Source organism: Fundulus heteroclitus, chromosome 17 (genome assembly GCF_011125445.2).
Source record: "Fundulus heteroclitus isolate FHET01 chromosome 17, MU-UCD_Fhet_4.1, whole genome shotgun sequence".
NCBI lineage: Eukaryota > Metazoa > Chordata > Actinopteri > Cyprinodontiformes > Fundulidae > Fundulus > Fundulus heteroclitus.
This window is the reverse complement of record NC_046377.1, coordinates 1,165,080-1,189,392: the sequence shown is the minus strand read 5'-3', so window position 1 is coordinate 1,189,392 and position 24,313 is coordinate 1,165,080. Positions and strand designations below refer to the sequence as shown.

Here is a 24,313-nt window from a genome sequence, read left to right as displayed (position 1 = left end):
TTATTTAGAAAGCCAGATTCTCTGATTCATATTCATTTTTTGCACATAACAGCCAGCCAAATAAAACATTGTTGGATTCAGAAGCCTTCTTTATTTTAACTGATGGTGGATTAAAAAGAAAAGGGTCCCAAAGATTATGGACAAGGTGGTGCGTATTCCAGTCTCAGGTGTGTGAATTTATCCGCCTGCTTAGACAAACCATCCGTTCTACGTCGACTATTTGTGCTGAAAGCTTGCGTTGTGTTCCTAGAAGTTAGTCTTACATTTAAAAGTATGTTGCCTTCAGGGGCATAAACACACAGGAACTACAGGAATGAGCAGACCTTATTTTTAGACTGGTATAAATCTTAGTGTTTAAGATTTGTATGGCATTTCTGGTTTTTAGTAGTGTGAATGTATTTTTTTCACAATGTAATAAAAAATATATAATATTTCTAAAGTATGAATTTATTTGATTCTGGGGCACCTGACACAAGCAGAAAGAATAATTCCTGTTAAATTGATCTTTGCCACTGCCGGAGTTAAGCAGCAATATTCCTGTAACTCGTTTAGATTCATCCGTCCTGTGCTTTGAGTGTGAACCTGCTTCCTGGTCAGTAAAACTGCCTTTTAGTTGGCTTAATCTCACTGTTGTCCTACTGGTCAGACGACCGCAGCAAACATTCAGCAGCCTTCCCTTTAATCCCGTAGTTTAGCGCTTGACGCGGTGCAAAGACGCCGCGGTTTGACCTCCACACCTGCTAAGTGGCTCTAATTTATGTAGATTCGTTTCCCGGAGCCGATTCTCAAACTCTGTTATGAGTGAGTCACTCCCAGCAGAAAGCGACAGTGAAAAGGCTGAAAAAGGCGACTGTGAAAAAAGATGGATGCGTGTCCATTTATTGGGAAAGCGGGCGACTACCAGCGACGGCCAAGTACTTTCATGTGTCAGTCAGCCCAGCAGCTCCCTGGCTGCGCAGAGCTGCCGTAACCACGCAGAGCATTATATAACTCTGCAGACCGAATAAAAGCGGGTCTCTCTGAACACTGGGTTCCTGTTCCCTGCAGATCCGCAGCTTGTTGTTTGTGAGTGGGCAAGCATTACTAATGTCTGCAGTCTGTTATTCTGTCACCTTGCTAAGGTAAAAGCGCACAGCATTATGTCTTAGGGTATAGATGGGTCATCATGGGAGGATGAGGTGGTTTAGCTAAGGTTACAGCTGAAGTTGAAGTAAATCTGGAAGAAGCCGATAAAAGTCAACATAACGTCCCCTGATACAGGACGGTGTGTTGTTGAAGTAGCTCCGTTCTGTTACATAACTTGATGCAGAGCGACTCGGTGGACCGGCTCGCTTACAAAGCCATCTTTCTTAATTCATCAACATCAGGCCTTCATAATCTCAACGCCTCTGAGTGCTGGTAAGACACAAAGGGCTCAAGGGAGAGTTTTTAAAAGTCTGCTGCTGACAGACACGTGGAAAGAAGCGCCGCGCTGATGCTCCACGGCACAACAAGCATTTTAACACTCGATCCAGCCCAGACCCTGGCTTTATTTTTAAGTGTTAATGACTTACCCCAACAATTTTATAAGGTTAAAACAAGTAATACAGGAGTGCTTTTCATATGGTGACACTGCAGAATTTGTTACTGATATCTTTTGCACGGTTTTTGCCCATTTCAATTCTGACAATTTTTTCCTCTCATAAAAAGAGAAAAAAAACGGTGCTGTGTGTTCTTTGTTAGAGGTAGTAGTTTGGAATCCAAAGGGACAGAAAGGAGTTACACGAGTGTCCCCATTTAACCATCAAATTGTAAAATTAATCTGGCTTTTATTAAACTGTTCGTGGAGGATGTTTATGCACCAAAAATGGCCGAAGTTCTTAGCTTTGATGCATTTAATGACTTTAGGGGGAGAACCCTGTAAATTCACTACTTGACCTGGCAATGATGGAACGAACCGAGGAAAAATAATCAGATTTTGGCAGATTCTTTGGTGTGTTTAGACCAATTTAAATATAATTTTGCTTAATGTGACATAGGGCTGGACGATAATTCAATAACAATATATATGGATGGATAGACGTATATTAATGATAAAAAAGGGTCAATAAAAAGTTCAATAGAATAACAGTTTTCCTTCCTTTTGCATTATAGCCATGTAGGTTAATTTTACAGTCATTACATACTCCCAACCAATCACAACGCAGACCCAGGAACCACCCCCCCCCCCAAGCTCTGCCCCCTTCAAAGAGTTCAGAGAGCATGCATTCTTTATTATTTTTTAAAAAACGTGCAGTTTTGCTAAAATATTGGTTGAACAAGTTGGTTGAGTTTGAATTTAGTTTGTTCTGTAAATAAAGATAAGTTGCTAAGCAACAGTATAAAATGGCCAGGGCTGCAATTCTAATATACGTTTTGAATTTGTTCATAATTATCAATATGATTTCTATTTTAACGAAATGCTTTAATGTGACATTAAAATATAAGCATGGGACAATTCTATTACCCTGCATTGTGGTAAGGGGGATGACTCAGAAAAATCTGCCCCCAGTGAACTGACCGGCCTACAGAAGGTGTGGAAACTACCAACTTTGAAAAATAAAATCAAAAGCAGCCAGTGAACAATTCACCAATGATTATAAGGTGTGGGTTAAACTCCACCTCTATAAAATACATCAGTTAAAGTAACGAATCACTGTTGCATCTATTAGTATTAGCTCAGTTAAACATTTGGTTATATTTGAATTTAGTTTTAAACCTAAATTGATTAACATTGGGATGGAGAACACAGGAAGGCTGAATAAATATCAGAAATCTTCCCGTCTGATCCGTCATCATGGCCAACGACGCATCACAAAATGTTGGAAGTTTCCTGGAAACCTCGAGACGAAGTCGGTTATATTTAATAACTGCAACAAGCGTTGTAGCTAGCATGGAGATCATTTTGATCATGCTGCCTGCTAATAAAGAATGTGGCCGAAACAAAACGACAGCAGGATACGCTTGGCCTTTTGTTTTAGTAGAACTGAGATTTTTTTGCTGCTTTTATTGCAGAGCTGTATCTCACCAACTAATATCCCTCTCAATCACACATTGGAGTCACAACAGCACGCCTTCTTTAAATAAAAATCCATCAACAGCTTTCTGTCCTAAATGTTAAGGTGGACACAGCTGTAATATTTAGTCTATATTAGAGCTTATACCAAAAAAATAAATCACTGTTTGGGTTGTGAAAGAAAAAGATCCAAATGTAACAGAGTTATAATCTATGTTGTACATATTCTGGCTCATAAAGGAGATATTCTTTTCATTTGATTTTTAATAACCTGAGGGATATCAGGTTATTGGACAGAGGTAATATTCAATAAACATTACTTTAAACCTAAATCTGCCAGGGGGTATGAATATTTTTTTAATAAACTATATTCCCACCATTCTAACTAAAAATTAACTGGCCCACATGCATCTAGATTCTGTGATGAACCTCCCAGCGGTAAAAGGATTTCATCTAATCTATGAAGAACTTTTAATATTGGCAGAAACTTTAAGGGTGGATGTGATAGCTTGTCATCAGGCTGAACCCCCCCTACCGTTGTCCTTCGTCCCGCCGTCCTCGATGGTCATCTGCTCAGCCAGCTCTGAGAGAGATTCGTCGATGGTCAGACTGGGCCGGAGGGTTAACGACAGACGCTTCTTTATCCTCTTCATCTTCTCCATAGCAGGGGCAGTCGCCGGCCTGCGGGACACAAAGGAACGCGGTCAGCTCCGACGCCGCTCGACCCAGAAACAAGTCAACCACTCCAACATTTTGGGGTCGTTTAGCTGAACGTGCCGACGCGCGGAGCGGGGGGGATTGCACGAGCGCCGGCACGGTCCAAAATATCTGCGCTCATGAATAACGTAACGCTGCTTTTAATCCAATATTCATTCACTTTGCGAAAGGCTGAACAGCGCATGAATAAAGCATGAACTCAGCATCAATAAAGGATGTGCAGCACACACCGCGACATAGCCGGATTTCACCTACGCATCATCAGAAGGGGGGGGCGTTACGATTTGATGTTATTACAAACATCAGCTGCACACACACACACACACACACACACACCAGATGTGTGCGTTGCAGCAGTCGTCCAGGTGACAGGAAGCACCTTGCTCAATCTGCTTTGAGCCGGTCTCTGCTCATTGTGTAACCCCAGGTTTTTTTTCCGTTTTTTTTTTCTTACAGCTGCGTTTCTTCGTGCAGATTTGTCTTGTGTGTGTTTTTCGAGGGAGGAAAGAGCATGCATGGAGGAAACGGGGCGAGGAAGCAGAGGCAGAAACGCCTGACCCTCGGTTAAAATCTGGCCCTCCCCCTTGGCGTTACCGTACACCTCCATCAGGCTCTGTCAAGGTTATTGACTCCTCTGGTACAAACGAGACACACTGTGTGTCAACACACACACACACCCCACACACACACTATCTCACAACAATCATTCATGACAGAACATAGCGAGAAGCTCTTCATGAATCAGTGTCACAGGTTCACGCCAACACAGAGGCTCAGACTTGGCGCTAATACTTCTGTGGCTTAAGACATCAACTAAGATGTTTCAAGCCTCAATCAGCTCCATGTAAACAAAATGCAGCCAGAAGAAAAAACCCAGCACCCCTCTTTATCGCCAAGACGCACAAAAAGGCGTTGTTGTTTCTCTATAGAGCAGACGGACAGGGAAAATGCTGAATGGCGCTAAGCAGGGTCCGGTCGGTCTGAGACCCTTTGTTTTTGCATGGAATGATTCTATATTTATCCCTCGGTAGTCCTGTTAATTTTGTATTATCAGCAAACGGACAGACTAATGGAAGCACACAAATTAAAATAAAATAATTACACCAGTGAATCAAAAGGTGCACACTTCCATAAAGGACATTAACACTTCTACTATTAGTGTTATCTGGACTGGTTTTACCAAACAGGGAAGTGAGACTAAAGTGAAAGACTTCTCTATAGGAAACGTATGGAGGACCGAAACTGACTCAATAAATAAACGGCCCAATAAACAAACCAATACACTTAAAGGGTAACAATAATGATAAAATAAATAAATAAATCCATCCATCATCTATGCCTATTGCAATTTCAACCAAGTGAAAAAAATGAGGCTGTTTCTAATGCTAAAAACAAATAACAGACTCCTTCCCCTAGGGACTGCTTCTCACAGCAGGGTGCCTACTGAAACTGTAAGGCAGCTGCACTGGAGAGATGCTCCCTCTTTTCCGTGGACCTCTTGAGAAGGTCTACACAGGCAGGGACGAAGCGACCGTGGGCCCGAATGCAGTTGGGTGACCCACCAGCATGTGCACAGGCTGGAAACAAGCTAAGTACAATGTACTTCCTGTGAAAAATCAAAGCAGCATTGATCTTTCTACGCTGTGTAGGAGAAAGTTGACCCGGGAGCCAGACCGTGCAGATATCCTCCACAGGCCGAGTGCAGCCCACCGTAAGCCCACGTAAAGCTCACCCAGGCCCGGTTCTTAAATCAAGGCTTTCACCCTGAGAGCTGCTTCCTCGCCACCGGCTCAAACTGCTTTCAACTGGACGCTCCAAAGTCAACCCAATGGCCAACAGAGGCGGAGGTTTGGCAGAGTTTAGCAGATATAGTTAGGATGGGATTAATAATTTAAAATGGCTGACTTTTAATGTGTTTTTAGGGTCTGACTGAGGTTAATACCTGGAGTTTACAGGCTAACGCTACTCACTAGCAGCCATTGAAACAATGCTATGCTATGCTGATGCGTTTCAGGTGTTTTTTAAGGTTATGACAAACTTTATTTCCATAAGGGTTTTGTAGACCAATAGGACATTAATGTTTTCCTGTCCAGTCATTACAGCAAAACATAGCTTAAAAGTATTTTTAAATAAACTCAAAATGTCTGCTAGCATTAGCCGGCATTAGCCTCCTTAATAACTCGCAACTAACCCTAAACAGAATTATGGTTTGTTTAAACTTAACGTTTGTTTTCGTTTCACTCCGCCATTGTCTGATGGTGCTACGAGCATTACTTCATTAATAGGAACATTAATTTTGCCTTTAAGATTAACTCATCAAGCTAATGGCCACGTGGCCCCCCAACACATTATTTACAGTCGATCGTCCACTTAAAGCGCCCTCTAGCTTCTTACAACACCAATTTGAGTCTTAATAAAATCAAGTGTGCTAAAGGTTATTGATTTTTATTTAGCAAATCATTCCTTCAAATGTTATTTCCTAAAATAATGATCTAACCCGGAGTTGCATTGTGAATGGGTGGATCACATACCAAAAGTTGTTCTAAATTAGCTAACCTAATTTAAACTCATTCCATATTCCTTAAGATGATCTTTGGTTCTCTAACTTAGATCTGTAGTGAACTCAAGATTCACTGGATCATCCTTATGGTGTTAAAAGAATGCCAGTGCTCGAATTATCCTTTCAAATAGTCCTGATATCAGCTGTTTGGACTGATATTCACTGGGCAATACCTAACAGACCGAGAGTTATTTATTAAACATTAAATAACTTAAACATGTGTAATGGCATAACAGACCCGTTAATCTGTGCAGGGTCATGGGGAACCATGCAGGGTCCCGATCTCCAGCAGTAAAATGAGAAATTTACTTTTCGTGTAATTTTATTCCTTTAAGATACCCCATGTATTTACTTTACCACGCTTAATTTAATTTACCTTCAACCATTTTTCTCTGCTTATTTCTAACTTTTTTTTTTTAAGCGTTTTTAGTAGTGCCGGAGTTCGTTCTGCAATTGCCAGTTCTATCCCCCGCTCCGACTATCTCAGTCGTTGTGTCCTTGGGCAAGACACTTCTCCCAAATTGCCTGCTGGCGGTCCGAGGGTCCGGTGGTACCGATGTATGGCAGCCTCGCCTCTGTCAGTCTGCCCCAGGGCAGCTGTGGCTGCCAACATAGCTCACCACCGTCAGGGTGTGAATGACTGATTATAGTGTAAAGCGCTATGGGGTCGTCGGACTAGTTAAAGCGCTATACAAGTAAAAGCCATTTATCATTTAAAAATCCCTTCTAGCAACCTTGTGGTGATTTATTTATAGGACCATTTGCATATCTCTGCTTTTATTTTTAACTGTCAGTTCTGATCCTTTTGTTAGTATCGGTACTGGGTTTGAAACTTTGGGTTTTGGGTTTGAAACTTTGGCATGGAGTGTGCAAGGGGCTCTAGATGATGAAATCTATGTTAAATCCACTGCAGTGGATGTTGAAACCACGAGCTGTGCTGACAGCTGCCTTGGGACTTCCTTTAAAGAGAAATAGAGGAGAATTTGTTTTTACAGCACTGCATGGTGCAACTAAATAATAAAAGGATCCACTCCACCAATAACTAAAGGTTTGTTTTTAACCGTTTTAGGTAACCTATAAAAAAAATATTGCTTTTATTTGAATACGGTCTCATCCTCCTCTAAATGGTCCTTTCTTCAAGACAACATGTGTTTGCAGGCTACTTCCCCAGAGGATATGCATCACGCTGGCCCTGCTGGCCCCATGAGCGCACACACATCCAGTGAGCCCACATGCAAATGCTGACAAGAAGCCTTCCCGGGGGGACCGAAATAGTTTAACAAGACTGAAAGTGCAGCTTGTTAAAGGAAGAATGAAAAATATAACCGAAATGACCGCTCCAGAGAACCCTAGCACTGTGAAGCTGCACCCGCCCCGCACCCCCCACGCACACGCACCCAGTCTATGAGATAAGCGCTCTTTGTCCCCCAAACGCAGAAGTGTAACAGAGCCGGGTTTTATCTCTGCACTAAACCAAAACAAAGGGACTCATGTGACGTCTCTGTGTGTGTGTGTGTATCAAAACTGGCACATATGAATGATGTGTCTGCATGGGGGGGTGGAGGGGGGGGGTGATTTCAGCATGAAAAGGATCAGAAGCAATCTGCCAGCCGAGGCAGAGGCGCTGAGGGGAACATGGAGCCCCCACCAACACACTTTCTCTTTTCATCATCAGCAACATCTCCACATATTCGCTCACACACTCGTTTTGACCCACATTCCCGACATCCCCCATTCCTTTGGATGCCTCCCAAGTGCACCCTGGGTAGCCTGGAAGAGGGGACTTCAAAGGACGAGAAGGTGGGCCGGGGGGGCTGCTGGGGACGAGACCTAATTACTAGGTTAATTACGGCCCTCTCTGCACACTCCCTACCTCCGATCCATGCCTTCACCCCCCCACCCCCACCGCAACCCGGTTGTTTCGTAACTCCTAAAATCAGAGTGAGGTAATGAAATGGAAAATGCGGCTTTACGTTCGATCCTGGAGATGTGGCTGGAAGTGACTGTGCGTGGGAGGAGGAAGAGTGTGTTAAGATGGGCGAAGAAGAACGAGGGGGTGCAAATTTATTTCAGCAAGCGGAGCCATAATGGAGTCTTTGTGTTTGGTTAAGAGCCATGAAATCACTAGAGTGAGGGCAGGCATGTACAGTACTGCTGTCTGAGGTCGTGTGGGTACAACTCTACGTTAAAAGACTTTTTAGTGGCTGAATTTTGTGTTTATGGTAAGTTTGGGAATCCTGCCGGTCGTAAAGCTCATGCTTCTTTTATGATGACAGAATTACAATGTGCTGCATAGTTCTTGGTATAAAAATCTACCTCATCCAGCCATGCCACAAAAACAGATTTCCCCCCCCCCCCCCCCCACACACACTTATGGATCACTATACACACACAAACACAACACTGAGCCCCAGGTTCTTCAGTGGTATTATATACGCTATATATTGCCAATAGTATTCACTCTCCTGCCTTTACTCACATATGATCTGGAAGCGGCCTTCCATTCTTGATCCTTAGGGTTTAATGTTGTCGGACCACCTTTTGAAGCTAGAACAGCTTCAACTCTGCTGGGAAGGCTGTCCACCAGGTTCTGGAGTGTTTATGGGTATTTTTGACCATTCTTCCAGAAGAGCATCTGTGAGGTCAAACCCTGATGATGGACATGAAGGCCTGGCTCTCAGTCTCCTCTCTAATTTATCTCAAAGGTGTTCTATCGGGTTGAAATCAGGACTCTGTGCAGGCCAGTCAAGGTCGTTCACACTAAACTCTCACCCATGTCTTTATGGACCTTGCTTTGTCCTCTGGTGGACAGTCATATTGGAAGAGGAAGGGCCCATGGCCAAACTGTTCCTACAAAGCTGGGAGAGTGGAGTTGTCCAAAATGTGCTGTAGCATTCAGAGTTCCTTTCACTGGAACTAAGGGTTAAGGACCAGCTCCTGAAGAGCAACCCCACACCAGAACCCCTCCACCACAAACACCAAACTTTCAACTTGGCCCAATAAAGTGAGACAAGTACCGTTCTAATGGCAACCTCCAAGCCCAGACTCGTTCACCAGATTACCAGGTAGAGAAGAGTGATCCGTCACTCCTGATCTAGACGTTTTGCATTTGGTGATTTATGGCTTGGATGCAGCTGCTCGACCATGAAGACCCTTCTATGAAGCTCTTTATGCATTCTTCTTGAGCTAATCTGAAGGCCACACGAAATTTGGAGGTCTGCTGCTATTTAAGATGCAGAAAATGAGCGACCCCGGCACACATTGGGTCTCAGCATCCAATGCCCCCCCATCCTCTGCCAGATTGCATGGCCTACAGTCTCACGGCTGAGTTGCTGCTGTTCCCATTCACTTCCACTTTGTTCTAATACCAATAAGGAATAATTAGGAGCGAGAAAATTTCACAACTTGACTTACTGCCCAGGTTGCATCCTATCACAGAACCGCGAGTTCACTGAGCTCCTGAAAGCGACCCGTTCATTCACAAATGTTTGTAGAAGCGGAGCACCTACATATGACTCAACATGGGCCACAGAAACGCCTCACATTAAAAGAACTTTGTTGCTACACAGAGAACTTTGTGTCATTAGTTTGCATAACTTCTTCTGCAACATAAGAAGTTTTTCAGGGTTGCATTAACAGTAGAGGCAGTTCCCCCTCTCAATTTCTTTATCCACTGCTGATAATATGAGCATGAAAATTACAGTAAGCATGTGCTCCATTACGCCATAGACCCATAATTAGCTGTGTAACAATACATCCTACTCTTATGACATGATGATGCGAGATATGGGCTTGATGAGATCGAGAAGTGATGAGATCTTAGTAATACATTGGAGAACTAATGATCCCAATATTTTATTGTAGATAGAAAAAAAAAAAGATTGAATTAACCTAAAAATGAGGTTTTAAAGATGCAGTAGGGAGTTCTGAGAGTTCCAGCAAAATCAACCACTTTGGGCTTGATTGTAATGATGCAACATAGCATCAGTGTTTGTTGATTCATAGACCTCCTTACAATTGTGGCACTTTTTAAGGAGAAAAACACAGCCATTGTAATAAGATTTATTCCTAAACGCATTGCAACAACAAAGGAGGAGGGGAAAAAAAAGCAGTAAGCCCTTACTTTCGGTGCAAAGTGTTTATTTTAAAGACAATCTATTTTCTAATGAAGCCTTGACTGAGCCGATGTAGGGTTTCTCGTCTTAAATCAGATGGACATGTCCCCTTTAAGTAGCTCTGTCGGAGCTGCAGATGTTTACTCTGACAGAATCAGAGCAGGAACAATGAACAGAGCAGAGTCGAGCCGTCACCAGCAACACCGTCTCCTACATAGAAACCCAGCAGCCATCACTGTTAAAAAGCGCTCCCTAAAATAGGCCCTCATGTGAGAATCACAACCAGTTTTTAAATAGATGAAATCATCTTTTAGCAAGCGGACACGAGGAGGACGGGACAAAACGGGGCCCGAGGGAATAATATGATCCAACATGTTAAAAGGGATCCGTTAATCAATGCCAAGGTTTTATTTCTGCTCACATTTGTTATAGACTGTGAGGTTATTTAGTGCTTTAAAGCTTTCGGGTCTGATCTGCGGGCCCCATTTTTGACTCCAATTGTTGATATTTTCCTCCTACCTTTTTTAAAAGGACCTCTTTGACCCGTTAGCACTTTATTTGACTCTCATCAATTTACATTTTTTCTTTCATCTTAATGAAGCTGATTTTCTGTCTCGTAATCTTTTTTTTTTCCTTTCTTTTTTTTTTGGTTCAGCTGTTTTATTACAACTGCAAAACCAGTTTCCCCCTTTGAGGACGTCTATGCTTTTTACGTGTAGTTAAAAGCAAGTATGTTAAGATTTTTCTTTTTGGTGTCACTCAACAGTCACATTAAATCAAACTGAAGAACCTCCCTGACCCTGTTGTAATACATCCAAGCGATCTATGGGACCAAAATAGGAATATTCCTCCATCAGCTATTTTTCCCTCCAACTTCAAGGACCCAGCTGATCAAACATCCTCCACGTTGGTTTCACAACATTTGCTTCATTTTGCAAATTATGTAACCATTGAATTGTCAAGAAATCCTGGACGTTTCCTCCCACCTTCACAGCCTGTTCCCTGCCCACACTGTATGGAGACCAGGAACAGCAACACATGTTGTAATCAAAGCTGAGCTATAAAGACTTAAGGAAAAGGGAAACCATCCAGGTGCTGAAATAAAAGCCAGGATAGGTGAGGGTAACGGTGATGGAGCCTGAGGTTGGCTTCCATCGACCCTATGATGTGAGATCAGAGCAGTGCACACACCCTGGAGAGTCCCTGCTATGGCTGCTCTGGGTTACAACCAAAGCACCACTACGTCCATCATGACACACACCATCACACAGACTTCAAACGACACTATGGGGGTCTCGCCTTCCTAAAGCCCAACGGCTAAACCAGTTCAGAGCGGCGGGCGTATGCGACCACCTCCGCTGTCAAAGTAGCCTGAAGAAACGGTTTCTGCTCAGTCTGCAAAACACAGCTACAACTCAAATGAAAAGTTCACTATTCATTTAAAAACTAGAGCTCATGTAACACGTAGATTCCTACACAAAGAAATATTTCAAGCCTTTACTGCTTGTAATGTTGATGATTATGGCTGACAGATAATGAAAATTCTTGGAAATTTTGAATATTACGTAATATAAATAAACAAATTATTTTAAACAGAAATGTCAGGTTGCTGAAAAGTCTATTCATTTTTATGCTCTCAACACTTGGCTGGGGCTGAATCGATGCAGCGTGACAGAGACCATAGGTCTGTGGTTCTGCTGAGGTGTTCAGGGAGCCCAGGTTGCTTTGATATCTGCTTTCAGGTCATCTGTATTGTTGGTTCTGGTGTTTCTCATCCTTCCGTTGACAATCCTCCATTGATTTTTCCATTTAATTCAGGTCAGCCCAGTTTGCCGGCCAATCAAGCACATTAACACCTTGATCGCTGTACAAACTTTTGGTACCTATGGCAGTGTGGGTCAGTACTAAGTCCTGTTGGGAAATGAAATCAGCATTTCCACAAAGCCACAAAGCTGTTTCCAGGTGATCAATGTCCCTATACAAAGGCAGATAAGTGACGTTCAGATTAAGATAGGGCTCATTCTGTATGCCCTAGCTCCTAAATCACATCTGGTTTATCCAAATGTTGCAACATCTGCTCAATTTCACGATTTCTGGTCATTTCACATCATACTTTCGTTAGTGATCGACTGGAATCAGTGTGGAGGTCTGTGGCACATTCTGACTAGTTTCTGCTCATTATGTAGGCTTTACTCTAAGGTCCATGATATATTAATGCTGAAACATGTTGCATTAACATGTCCTTTAATGTTAGTTTATTATTATCCACTTATTTCTTTATTGATGAACATGGGCTTCATACGAGGGTGTGCACTGGTCATTTCCCTCGTTCACCATTTGTCTTTTACCTGATGAAGCAGTATTCTTCTGGACATTTCTGTGTGCCAATTCATAGCCACACTGAGCTGACGTACCAGCGCTGCTAATATAAGATGAACTTTTTCCATCCAGCATGTTTGCTCTGTCACTGTTGCAGATACAGGAGCTGTACTGACATTTCTAAATTCCTCTCAGACATCAGACTGTGGTCTCTTAAGACGCTTCAGAGTTGTGGTGTTACTGTATTTTCCACTGCTCTGCAGAACCGTTAGCGTTTCGGCTTTTACGCATCCTTTAGCTGTTCCTGTTCATCTCTTTCAGATGCAAAATGCCTCCCATCAGCCCCTTTTGACTGTAGAACAGCCAAAAAGGCTTTTCTCTGGAAATTTTTTTGCCATGTTACTGGATATTTAAACATCAAGCAGGAGCTCATTGTTATGCTCTTCCACCATGACTGTTCTGGTTCGCCTGTTCATGGGAGGCGAGGGACTGAGTATATGAGGCCACAGCTTTTTGCCTCCTTTTCCTCCCGATCAACAATTCTATTTTAGTTTATGTCAAGCCATGACATTCTGCTAAAAGACAGTAAACTTTGTGGCTGTACGTTGACAAAAAGTATAAGGGGAAGGAACTATGAAAGGAACTGTGATCAACCAAATCATTAGCACCGTCTTCATTCATGCGCCCTTTTTTTTTTTTTTTTATCCGAACCCAGCTGAGTACAGTCACAAGTACGTGTTTGTGCAAAGAACATGCACAAACAGAACATCAGTGCCACTGCCCAGTGCAGTGGGCGCTTTCCACTGAAAGACCCTTTGTTTTGGTTGGGAGAAAACCAAACAAGGAGCTTCAGCATGACTGAGCCAGAGGGGTGAGCTGAAATAACCCCCGAATGTGAAGCCCACGGCAGCCTGATACGGTAACATCAGTAGGAAACCTCCGTTGAGACAAAAGGGTGAAAACGTGTCTGTGGGTGAGAGAGCGAGCGAGCGAGGGAGGGAGGGAGGAGCGGAACAACAACAAAAGAGAGACGGTGTGAAAATGTCAGAGGAGAGAGTTCTAGAGAAGTGAAACTGAAGAAAAACAGAAAGTTTGACTTGATAAACATCAGATTCAATCGTGTGTCAGTTGATCCTGCTGACAAGAGAATCTATCAGAAGGTTACAGTCAAAAGTTAGAGAAAAACTAACCCCCAAGTACTGGAAATCTTTGTGGTGCCGGTGCAGTGCGCAACCCTGATTTACTGTAGGCCAACTTGGCTCGAAGAAAACTGAGGCTCATTTGTTCAAAGCTCAGAAAATATCAGGCTTTGCAGGTATCCGGTCACACACCAACCGACTGGACAACATAACCCCATCACACTATTGCCCATCTGCATTGTGATTTGGTGCAGCCAATCATAAAGTCACCGTTTTTCTCCTGCACTTTATATTGCAATGTTGCCTTATTCCACCTGGAATCTGACTATACTCCTAGAAGCTGTATGCAACGAATTTTCGTTCTGTGTGCACCCTGTACATACAAAATGACAAATAAAGTCGTCTAAGTCTGAGTCTACTTTGTCCAGACATGTTGGAAGCTCTCACATGATACGTATTACAGTAGGGGTGTCTAAATATTTTTGCAATGAGAGTCAACTACGACTACATTCCTGCTGACAGTAGTCGCGGGCCACAATGATTTTATTTCTTTTTCATAAAAAAAGTGCTAGAAACAATTCTATTGAAATGTGCTTTTAATTTTTACCACCTGAGCTGCAAACTAAATACACAACACAAAATGTGGCTTGACTTCTGTACAGAAAGAATGTAAATTTTAGCTTCGAAAAATGAAACAGGATCCCATCTTGGCCCTGTAAATAAACACAATCAGGATAAAATATCACAGATATCTTTACTAAATTATTTTCTATTAGATTCACCAAAAAAAACAAAAAAACAATTATGCACCCTCTTTAGAAACTTCTTATTTAACAAAATTTAATAAATGGGTGTGCCCAAGTCACTTTTAGATTAAAATGTAAGTCTTAGGACGTTTGTGGTGTTAGAGACAATCACATTAAAATTATTGCGTTTAACTAAAGATAACTAGTTTGTGTTGTAGCCGTTGTTTTCCATTTTAAAATGATTTTAATTTGCCAACATCGGTCCCCCCCCCCCCCCCATCTGTGAAAATGTCACCCTCATTTTTGAAGTGCATCACCATTAACAGCCTGGATAAAAAAAAATCCCTCGGTTTGCCCCTTGACCGCACTTTGAACACCCTGGTATTTTCACCATTAGCAGCAGAATTTCCAGCTTTTAGTCATTAAAGGGTTAATAGAATAGTCTCTTCTCTTTTACTTTCACATTCTAACCAAACCATTTTGCTTTCCTCAGCAAGAAACTGTCAGCATTAGGTGCCTTTTGAAGACAGTAAACCTGTAAGTTAATGCAATTAGTCATCTTTAGGGATGAAGCAAAACACGCAATCTCTACGTCTCGGCATAAACGCTGTTGGCTCATGAGTAGGAAGAGAGATTTTCAAGGCTTTTTAAAGGAAAAGACATACTTTTTGTTAGAACAAATAGATTAAAAGTTTCACAATCTTCTAAATGAGCTCAAAGGAATCTGTAATTAGAGAAGAATAAGTGAATGAAGGCCCAAATGTATTCATAACTGTGACACCTCAAGTTTATGGTAATCATTTAACCATATCAACATGTTTCTTCTGACTGAAGGTAATGGTAACTTTTTGGACTGGTCCAGCCAGAGTCCCAGTCTGAATCTGCCAAGGGTGAGCTATAGATTAGATGGATGGCAGAAAGGCCTTCCATCCTCCAAGGCTCGGAGCTCAACACCAAAAATAAAGTGTGAAAACGCCAGCGGCAATCAGCTGCTCAGCAATTATAGGAAAGGTTAGATTGCTGTAATATTGCCCCCTTATAATTCAGAGGGATATGCATAATTATCAACCAGCCACTTCAACACAATGTAATTAATTACTACCGTTACATTTGTTGTTTTTGTTCCTTTTAAGTGTTCATTTGTCTTGAATGAAAATGTCATGCTCAAAATGAATTATACCCCTGGCAGATTTTGAGATGACTGTATTGCAGCTTTTTTACTTGTTGAAATCTCTTTTTTTCCCTCTATTTGTCCTTTTCTTTATTTTTGTTTTCTAATGGCCTATATTCAAATCTTAGAATTAGCCCCTGTCTAAAGCAACCACAGACTGAAGAACTGCCACTAAGACACACACTGCTAAGTATAAGGTCATTATCAGCAAAAGGACTTCTGCTTCATGACTTCATCACTGAACATAATATTGATGTTAAGCTTCTAACTGAAACATGGTTGGATGACAATAACAAATCACCTGTACTAATTGAATCAGCGCCTCCCACCTATAATTTTTTTAAGTGAAAAGTTAAACTTCTTGAATTGTATGAAAAGGCAAATTTATAAAGCACTTTTCAGTAACACAATTCAAAAGTGATCATAAAGCTAAAAACCTTGGCATTGCTCCTTTTCTGTCTGTACCAATAGAATAAAAGAGTTCATAAATCTTAAACTGTTTTTATATTTTATGTAGTTCATGTTGAATCCATCCAGACAATGTCAGATTTTGATTCAGAGACGACTGACTGCTGTCCAGACTCATCGTAGAACCGAGAAGATCATCAACACAATGCAGTCTACTAAAAATAGACATTAAACTGCATCACCGTCGGCTATTATGACTTTACAACGTGTGGGAAGCCCCAAACGCAGGAGAAACTTGATTAGGGTGGACTGCTAGTTGTTAGAAACTACAGCGTCAAGTCCTGAAGTTGTTGCTGGAACAAGGAGGAAGATACTGTGGGAAGAAAAAAAAAAAAAGCTTTCCAGAAAAGCATAGTCAGAGTTTTAAATGCGGCTGAGCCTAGCCTCCAGGAGACAAGAGCCTCCCAGTAAATCTGGTGCCATAAATTTGCTAAAGTAAAGACACAGTTTGGGATGGACGTGGGGGCGCGGGGCACATCCAACAGATCTGACTGAGGGGAGGCCCCGGGGTAGACCCAGAACAGGAGGGCTTTTATGCCCCATCTGGCACTGCCATCCCCCAGGAAGCCCTGGAGGGGAGGCTGTCGGCCAAATGATCCAGAAGAAAAGAGTTTTTAAAGCAGCAAATCGCCTCCTGTTTGGTGCAGTCTGATAAAAACTTATAGCCCAGTTATGTTTACATTGCTGCCTCCAGACTCAGCGTATCAAAAAACAGGACATGCTAAACTGCTAGCATGTAAACAAAAACTTGATATGCAGACAAGATCGGGGACAGAGGAGGACCTGCGGGGTTACTGAAGAAACGGAGCTGGAGCAAATAAATCACCTCCAGGTAAGAAGGTTGCAGCACTTTCTTCCTGCCCCATGCACTTGCAAACCGATGCACAAGCAGCGCAGCACATGGTGCGTCGTTACGGTACCAATCTATTGCCACATGATGAAAGACCGCAGGCCGCAGAGCATTCGCAGAACTCAGCTGACAGGAAGGGCCTGACTGTGGGCCCAGACGCTCCGCTTGCTGCGAGGAGAGGCTGAGGCCTGACCCTAAAAACACACCCGGCAGAGACAAACGTACGGCGGGTGGGCGGGCGGGTGGATGAGCGGGGAAGCTGGAGGTCAAGCCAAAGGCAGCACACTTTAGTCATCCTCCACTCAGGAAACGGAGATCACGTGCAGGATAGCTGATCCTCTTATCAGTCCTTCACACCAGCTACCGTCACACAGGGCGGAGAAGAGGCCGAGAACCTCAGCAGTGGCCGGGCGGCTCTGCTGCCTCCACAGGTGACGCCCGCTCCGTCCGTGTCACAGGAAAAGCGACGCACCGGGACCAGATTAGCCCCGCTGCTAAGTAAACACGTCTAAAGAAAGGAATGCAAACATTGGGAAGCCTTTAGTAGCTCGCAGCGATCGTTCTGCACAGGAAGCTTGCATCCGTCAGCTCGCTGCTCTGATTTTAAAGCCCACAGTTTAGCTTTTGTGGTGCGCTCCAGCCGACCTCATCACAGCGCTGCTCTTCTGCAACAAAGCCATAGTGAAGGTGCCGCAATACAGACCGGAGGAAACTGAAACGAACACAAGACTATCTTAAATAACAAGAGAAAACACTTTTTTTATATTTATTAAAAATATATAAAATTTTGGAAACTGCTCAGTTCTTTTACTGTTCTGGGCTCCAACCCCAAAAAACCCCAGGTCAAATTAAAGTTAAAAACAGCTATTACCTAACGGTGTGGTATTGACGAGCTGAAAGCAGGGTAAGAAGAGAAACTTCAATAGCCACGGTGTGTTTTCGGTCGATTCCCGCAGCAATTAAGAGGAGCATCGAGCTTTTCGGCTCGGCTGTTCCTGACCAGTGACCCGGCTGGACTGGAACATCAGAACCACGTTAAACATCAGTCTAAGGAAAACGCTCTTTGGTGTGGATGTTGTTACTGCCATTTACAGCTAGCAATGCTAATCGATCATTCGTGGCCAGATGGCAAAAAATAAATAAATAAAATGCTTTGAAATAGTTAAGTTATTAAAAATTGTAATCTGCTAAAATCGTTACGGTCAGGTTAAAGTTACACAAAGAAATGTATCGCTTTGATAAATAGTTCATGTAAAAACTGTGGGTTTTGCTCGTTCCGAGCTTGAAAGACTTCTTGCACAAAATACACCGTGCCTCATATATGCTCCCTGGTACTGGTTTTAGCCATGGAGAAAACTCATGGAGAAAACTGGATAGCCAGTTTTCTTTAAATTTACACTTGCCCATGTTTTCCGGATAAAAAGTTAATGGCGCATCTCCCAAAGGTCCCGCCTGCAACAACGCTTTTATTGGTTCCGCTATCGGGACGGAACCAATAATGGCGAGCCGTTCGGTAAATAAAAAAAAATAATAATCGTCAATTTTAATGTTTTATTTGGATTACAAAAATAAATCGTAATAAAAATAATCCTATGATATTTTAAAAAATTAAGACCTACGAAAGACTGATCTAAGACATTTTAATACCAATTAAGGCCTTAGTTTTATTTTGAAGAATTCAATGCCTTTTAAGACTTTAAGGACCCGCGGGAACCCTGGTTTGTTCACATTCATGTCAGGATGGACTGTAGGAGGTCAAGAGGCAAGCTCTGAAGGCGGTAAAAAAACAAACTCTGGTAACCACGGCATCATCAGCATCGTGACAGCTGTCGTTTTCGTTTGGTGGGCGCGGGAAACGTCCCACCTGTTGTCAGCTCGCCCCTGCTCCACCGTGCCGTACGTGCTCCATGCTCTCCGGCCCGCCTCTTACCTAATGTTTGTTTGTCTCGACGCACATCAGATTACCAACAAGAGTTAATGAGACCCTTCCGGCCCGGGCCGCCGTTCACGTATGCACAGCTGGAGGAGACCAGCATCCAAGAATGTGGCGCCGGAAAACACAGCTGGGACAGACCAGAGAGAGCTGTACTGAAACAACCACCAGGGACGCATGTAATGGCACTAATGTACTGCTTACTGTATTGCAATTCAATAGTAAAGCCATGAAGAGACCATTTAACGAGTATTCTACAATCCCTCTGGGATCTGAGAACTTTTATACAGTCCCTTAGATATCTGCTCGTTAGATAGCTTCAGGAAGCTCTTTAAGGTGTTATGGAGAAATTCAGTTGACGGCTGATTTAAAGCAACCAGGAGAACACCTGATCGGCCCATCAACACAACTAAAAACACCAATAACAAGAGAACTCTTCGGTTTTAACAGCTTTCCATTATGTACCCCGGTTCTCACGCTCCGGCACTCCACCTGCTCCAGGCCCGCCTCCTCCTACCTCCTGGCCGTGTGGGAACAGGTGTTCCAGGCCTGCAGTGCTCTGCTCTGTGTGTGGCTCTACCAGGGGGCCTGGGGCCCGGGGCCCTTCCTGTTTTTGGGGGATGGAGCTTAGCGTTTGCTGGGTCTGGACAAGCTTTGAAAACAGAACACAAAATCTGAAATTGTTTTATTTCAAGGCTTTAGTACATTTAGTATATTCTGCTGTTATCTAAAGATAAAAAGCACCCTTTGTTGTAATAAAAAATGTAAAAGTATTAAATTTTACATCCCTCATCTTTGAATGGCCAAAAAAACAACAGTCTGCGTACCAAGGATATATTTGTCCATATTTTCACGCTATTCTGTGCTTTAGGTTGCGTCACATTTAAACAAAATAAGCTTAAATGATTTTGGGTGGAAAAAGACAGAGTTACAAAAGGAATAAAGAGAATGATATAGAGTCTAAACAAACACATTTTACGAATGTTTTTAAAATACAGTTGTAGTTCTTTTTTGACATCTAGTACCCCCGGTCAGAGTTTTAGCCTGAACCTGTGTAGCTATGGTTTTAAAAATGGGTCGGGTTCAGTCATCACACAAAGCACAGAAACTTAGTATTTAGTTTTAAAAACGATAAAACCATTAAACATTTATAAAAAGTGATAACGAATGCAGCCTTTGGGTCTTAGACTGGCTAAAAATAAACTTTTTTGCCCATAAGTAACCAATATTGGAATGGCAGAGCTTTGTGGTCCAAAACCCGATTGGTTTCTAAAGCCGGGCATACACCGTAGGATATTTTCAATCGTGGTACTCATGTACAGCTCAAACTGTACGTCGAAACCACAGGGTTTAAAAGTTCACTGCTCACCATATCTGTTCTTACACTGTGCGGCCCGACGCTCTGATGCGACCTGACAGCTCACACTGTACGTTCAAAAACCACATGTGGGAATCAGCCCCGTAGAGAGAGGGCGCTACCCGGACTTGTTTACCCGGAAGCCAAATGTCAACAGTAGAAGAAGAAAAAGGCGGAAGTGTCGATTCTCACTGTTAAATATGAGGCTTTCTAGAACGAAACGCGCTGCCTTGGCAATTCTACGACCTGCTCCTCCGTAGTTTGACTCAATGTCCCACGTACCGCCGTCATGCTTCCCTCCGCTCCTGTTTTCGTTTGAGAAGATGAAGAAGAAATTCCTTGTTTGCATGTACGCGAGGTCAGGAGAAATCAGCTCGTAGCTCTGCTTCAACAGCAGGAGGCGCTCACGATCACTCACAAGGACCGACTAAATTTCAAACATCTTTGATTTTCAACCGACTGTCCGATTCCTGATCAGGAGGTGGTCGTGAGAGCCTAATCGCCCCTCTTTACCCCGTATACTACACGACTCAGGACGCACGATCAAGCTGAAACTCGGCCCGGTCCAAAAAAATTCTCGCACTACTGAAGAATCGGCCCGAAAAAGGCAAAAACTCGTACAGTGTGTGCCGGCTTAAGTGACCTCAGACCGAGGGGTCTTGTCACAGTTCATCAGACACTACCTCCTGTTCCAGTATCTAGAAACATCAGAGCAGACACCAACTAGTCAGAATTGATACACCCACGCTGCGGTTTGCTCTCGCCCATATCTATTCCTATAAACACAGCGTCCGGTGTGACGGTACGTCTTTTGCCCCTGCGGGTCGCTACGGGCCAGCAGATTGTTCACGCATCAACACTTGTTATGTGAACGGACCTTTAGTTACTGTCAAAGCAAAAGGTCATCAATAGCACCCTCAGCCTCTCTTCAATTAGTCGGTGCAGCGATGACACCTTCCCCTACTCCCAACGCGGCATTCGTTAAATTAGGACACGACGGCTCGTCAGTGTTTGAGCGATGACTGAGGTCCGCAACCACTTCTAATACGGCGATCAGAAGTAAACCACCGTTTCCTGTGAAATGCTGTATTGGCACCGATTCTAGGAGAGGAAAGGGGGGGAAGGTAATTACAGGTTCCTTTGGTGAGATTAAAAAAAGAAACTCACATCTGGCAAAGACAGGACAAGAGCAAGAGCGTGTGCAGCCCAAACGCAGTACAGCTGACTGGCATCTAACAGCAGGAAGAAGCTGTTGCATTGTCGCGGTGAGGTGAGAAGTGCTGCAAATAAAAGGTCTGAGAGAAGCAGGCAGATGGTGAGAGTTGTGTTGGACGGGATGTACTCAGGAACAGAATGTCGCCCACAGCTGACTGGACTTGGCACCGGCGCTCTGCCGCTCACATGCGGGGCTGTGGTCACGTAACAAAAACGGTACCAATTATAGCCGGCCGTCTATCTAATGTGGAAAAAACAACTTGGTCAAACAAATGATTGTTTTCTGCGTAGGGCTTTGTCCTCGTTCTGCGATCACAGCCACGGTCACATTAGTAACCTGGCAAGCTTTGAATTAAAGTCTAGCTGCAAAAGCACAGGTTGTTTTAACCGGCAGCTGCAATGTCCGACTTTGCATAAGCTGTGGGCGAGATCGCATTGATTAACCCAAACAGGTTGTAAAAAGAAAAAATTGACTATAACAGTTATCCTGTGACAGCAAAAAGGCTCCTGACTGGTCATATTAACAAACCTGCATTATGTGTGGAAATGTTACTTTTGCTGTTTAAACCATCTTACCATGTGAGCGTGGTAGAATGGTAATCCTACAGTCAGGCTAACGTGCAACCTTCCACCAATAGGAGGACAGCCCTGCGTTATGCTGAGGTGACATACTCTGCAAACGGTGTTTCTAAAACTTGTTCTAACTGCGGTCCCAGGGGTTCAGTGGTGACATGTGCCACAGTCAAAAAGCCATGTCAGAAAAAATAACCAGTCTTGGAAGAGTACAATGAAAAACTAGTGATGCATTTAAAATTAAAATGGTAGAGCAAGCCGACATATTTACTCTTTAGTGAAAGAAACAAGATATGCAATGCAGGCTGCTGAATTTAGCATGATAAAAAAGCAAAACACACTCTGGTTTCTGTTGACCTAAATAGATGTACATCAGGCTAGTCTGTAGAAATAAGACTTCGGGTCAGTGGAGCATTTCATTTCTCTCAGAGGGAAGAAAGGATCTCCACGCTTTGTAAGTGCCCGGCGGGCGTAGATCCGCCACTTCAAAAAGCACAGCTAACCCCAACCATCTGATTCCTGTGTCGATTGGTTGTCTGATCCACTAAAACTGGGATCCCGCTGTGAGACGAAGACAAAATGTTGTCATTGAAGCAACTCTAGGCTTGGCCAGTGACAAAAATAAAGGAACCTTTATATGGCTAAAAGCCTCAGGAAAAACAGATGCCTGTACAAACTTCTGAAAATTATTTAGCCAAGTCTATGAAACTCCTTGAATATAACGCTTTAGAAATTAAAAACTATTCTAATATAGATGTCCACCTTTTATTTGTATTTAGCCTTTTAATAAATCACCAAACAAACATAAAACTCTCCCCTTTGTTCATATAAATAGCATTAACTTTAAACTACAACATAGGCTTATTGTGTTATTCTTATAGATTTAGACAAAGGGGCTTCTGCCAGGCCTAAAACATTTTTTTTTAGCAAAATTGGTGCAATAAATCTAAAAGGAGGGAACAACAAACATAAATGTTGCTAGGCCAGTGACTAGGGTTGCTAACTCTCCCATTTAGTCGGAATGTCCCCAATTTTGAGCCAAATTAAAGTGACCTAGATGAGGAAGTAGCCAATGCCAACTACGGAGAAAAGATCAAAGAAACTGAAAAGATTTCCCAGAAAGGCCTTTGTTCAATGTATAAATGTGGGATGACTTCCTGTTCTCATCTCAGGAGGATGCTGTGTGCGACTGAGGCCCCCCATCAAACACAGCCACTGGCATTTTAGGAAGCTAATGATGCTCCACAGTTGAGCGTACGTATCTGGGAGATATCAAAACTCGCCTGATCTGCGCGGTGGTGTTTGAAGGGCAGGTCAGGGGCCAGCACCTGACGGGTTAGCCGCTGTCCCCTGGAGGTTTTAGCAGAAAGCAGTGCTCTAGAAAGTCTAAATTGGCATACTGGCCAGTCGTCATCACAGCGCAGGAAATCTGTGATCCCTGGAAACACCTTCCATCCCATTTGCAAGGGCCTCCGGTAGTGCTGCATCCACCGCATTTATAATGACTTATAAATGTTTTTTTTTCCTTCTTTATGACACGTTTTTTGACTGATGTGACTTTATTCTGGAAAGACTTCTAACCCGAAAAAAAATACGGTAGTTATGCGTCCATAGCGCTAGCATGAATAACACAGGTTTTGAATATTTATGATAAAGTGGACCTATGATTGACATGCCGTGAAACTGAACGTCTGAAAGGAATCATGACACAGTCTGGCTGCAATTCACCACTTTTCCATCCGCGTCGCCAATTTCCCGTCTCCATAGCAAGTTGGGTCAGAGTTGCTGTGAGGAGTCGCATTTTCTGACATCAAGTTTCTTTATGGATCACAACTTTTTAGGGCCCATTTTATGTGTACACAAGCTCTATAAATGAGGTATATCTAGATTATTTGATGTGCCCGCAGAGGTCAAATAACTAAAGTTAAAATACTAAGAATGTAGGTCACAGACTCACAGTGCATCAGACCATTCAGCATCTAAGATAAGCTCTTCATTGGTGCACACAGAGAGTCTGTATAGCTTAGCAGGAGATCAACTGTTTTTATAAGGTTAAGCTGCATTATCTGAGGAGCACTTTGAGTATTAATCTGTTAGTAGCAGCATTTGTGAGACT

The 24,313-nt window shown here is 42.9% G+C and overlaps 1 protein-coding gene across 1 annotated transcript in view; it reads right to left on the bottom strand.

The window, feature by feature from the left end:
- cdk17 (cyclin-dependent kinase 17) overlaps nt 1-24,313 on the bottom strand; it is a 56,702-nt gene that overhangs the window by 26,627 nt on the left and 5,762 nt on the right. The window contains exon 2 of the mRNA XM_036148931.1: nt 3,570-3,715. Coding sequence (XP_036004824.1) covers nt 3,570-3,696 — 127 coding nt within the window. The 5' untranslated portion in view covers nt 3,697-3,715. The remainder of the gene's footprint in view (nt 1-3,569; nt 3,716-24,313) is intronic.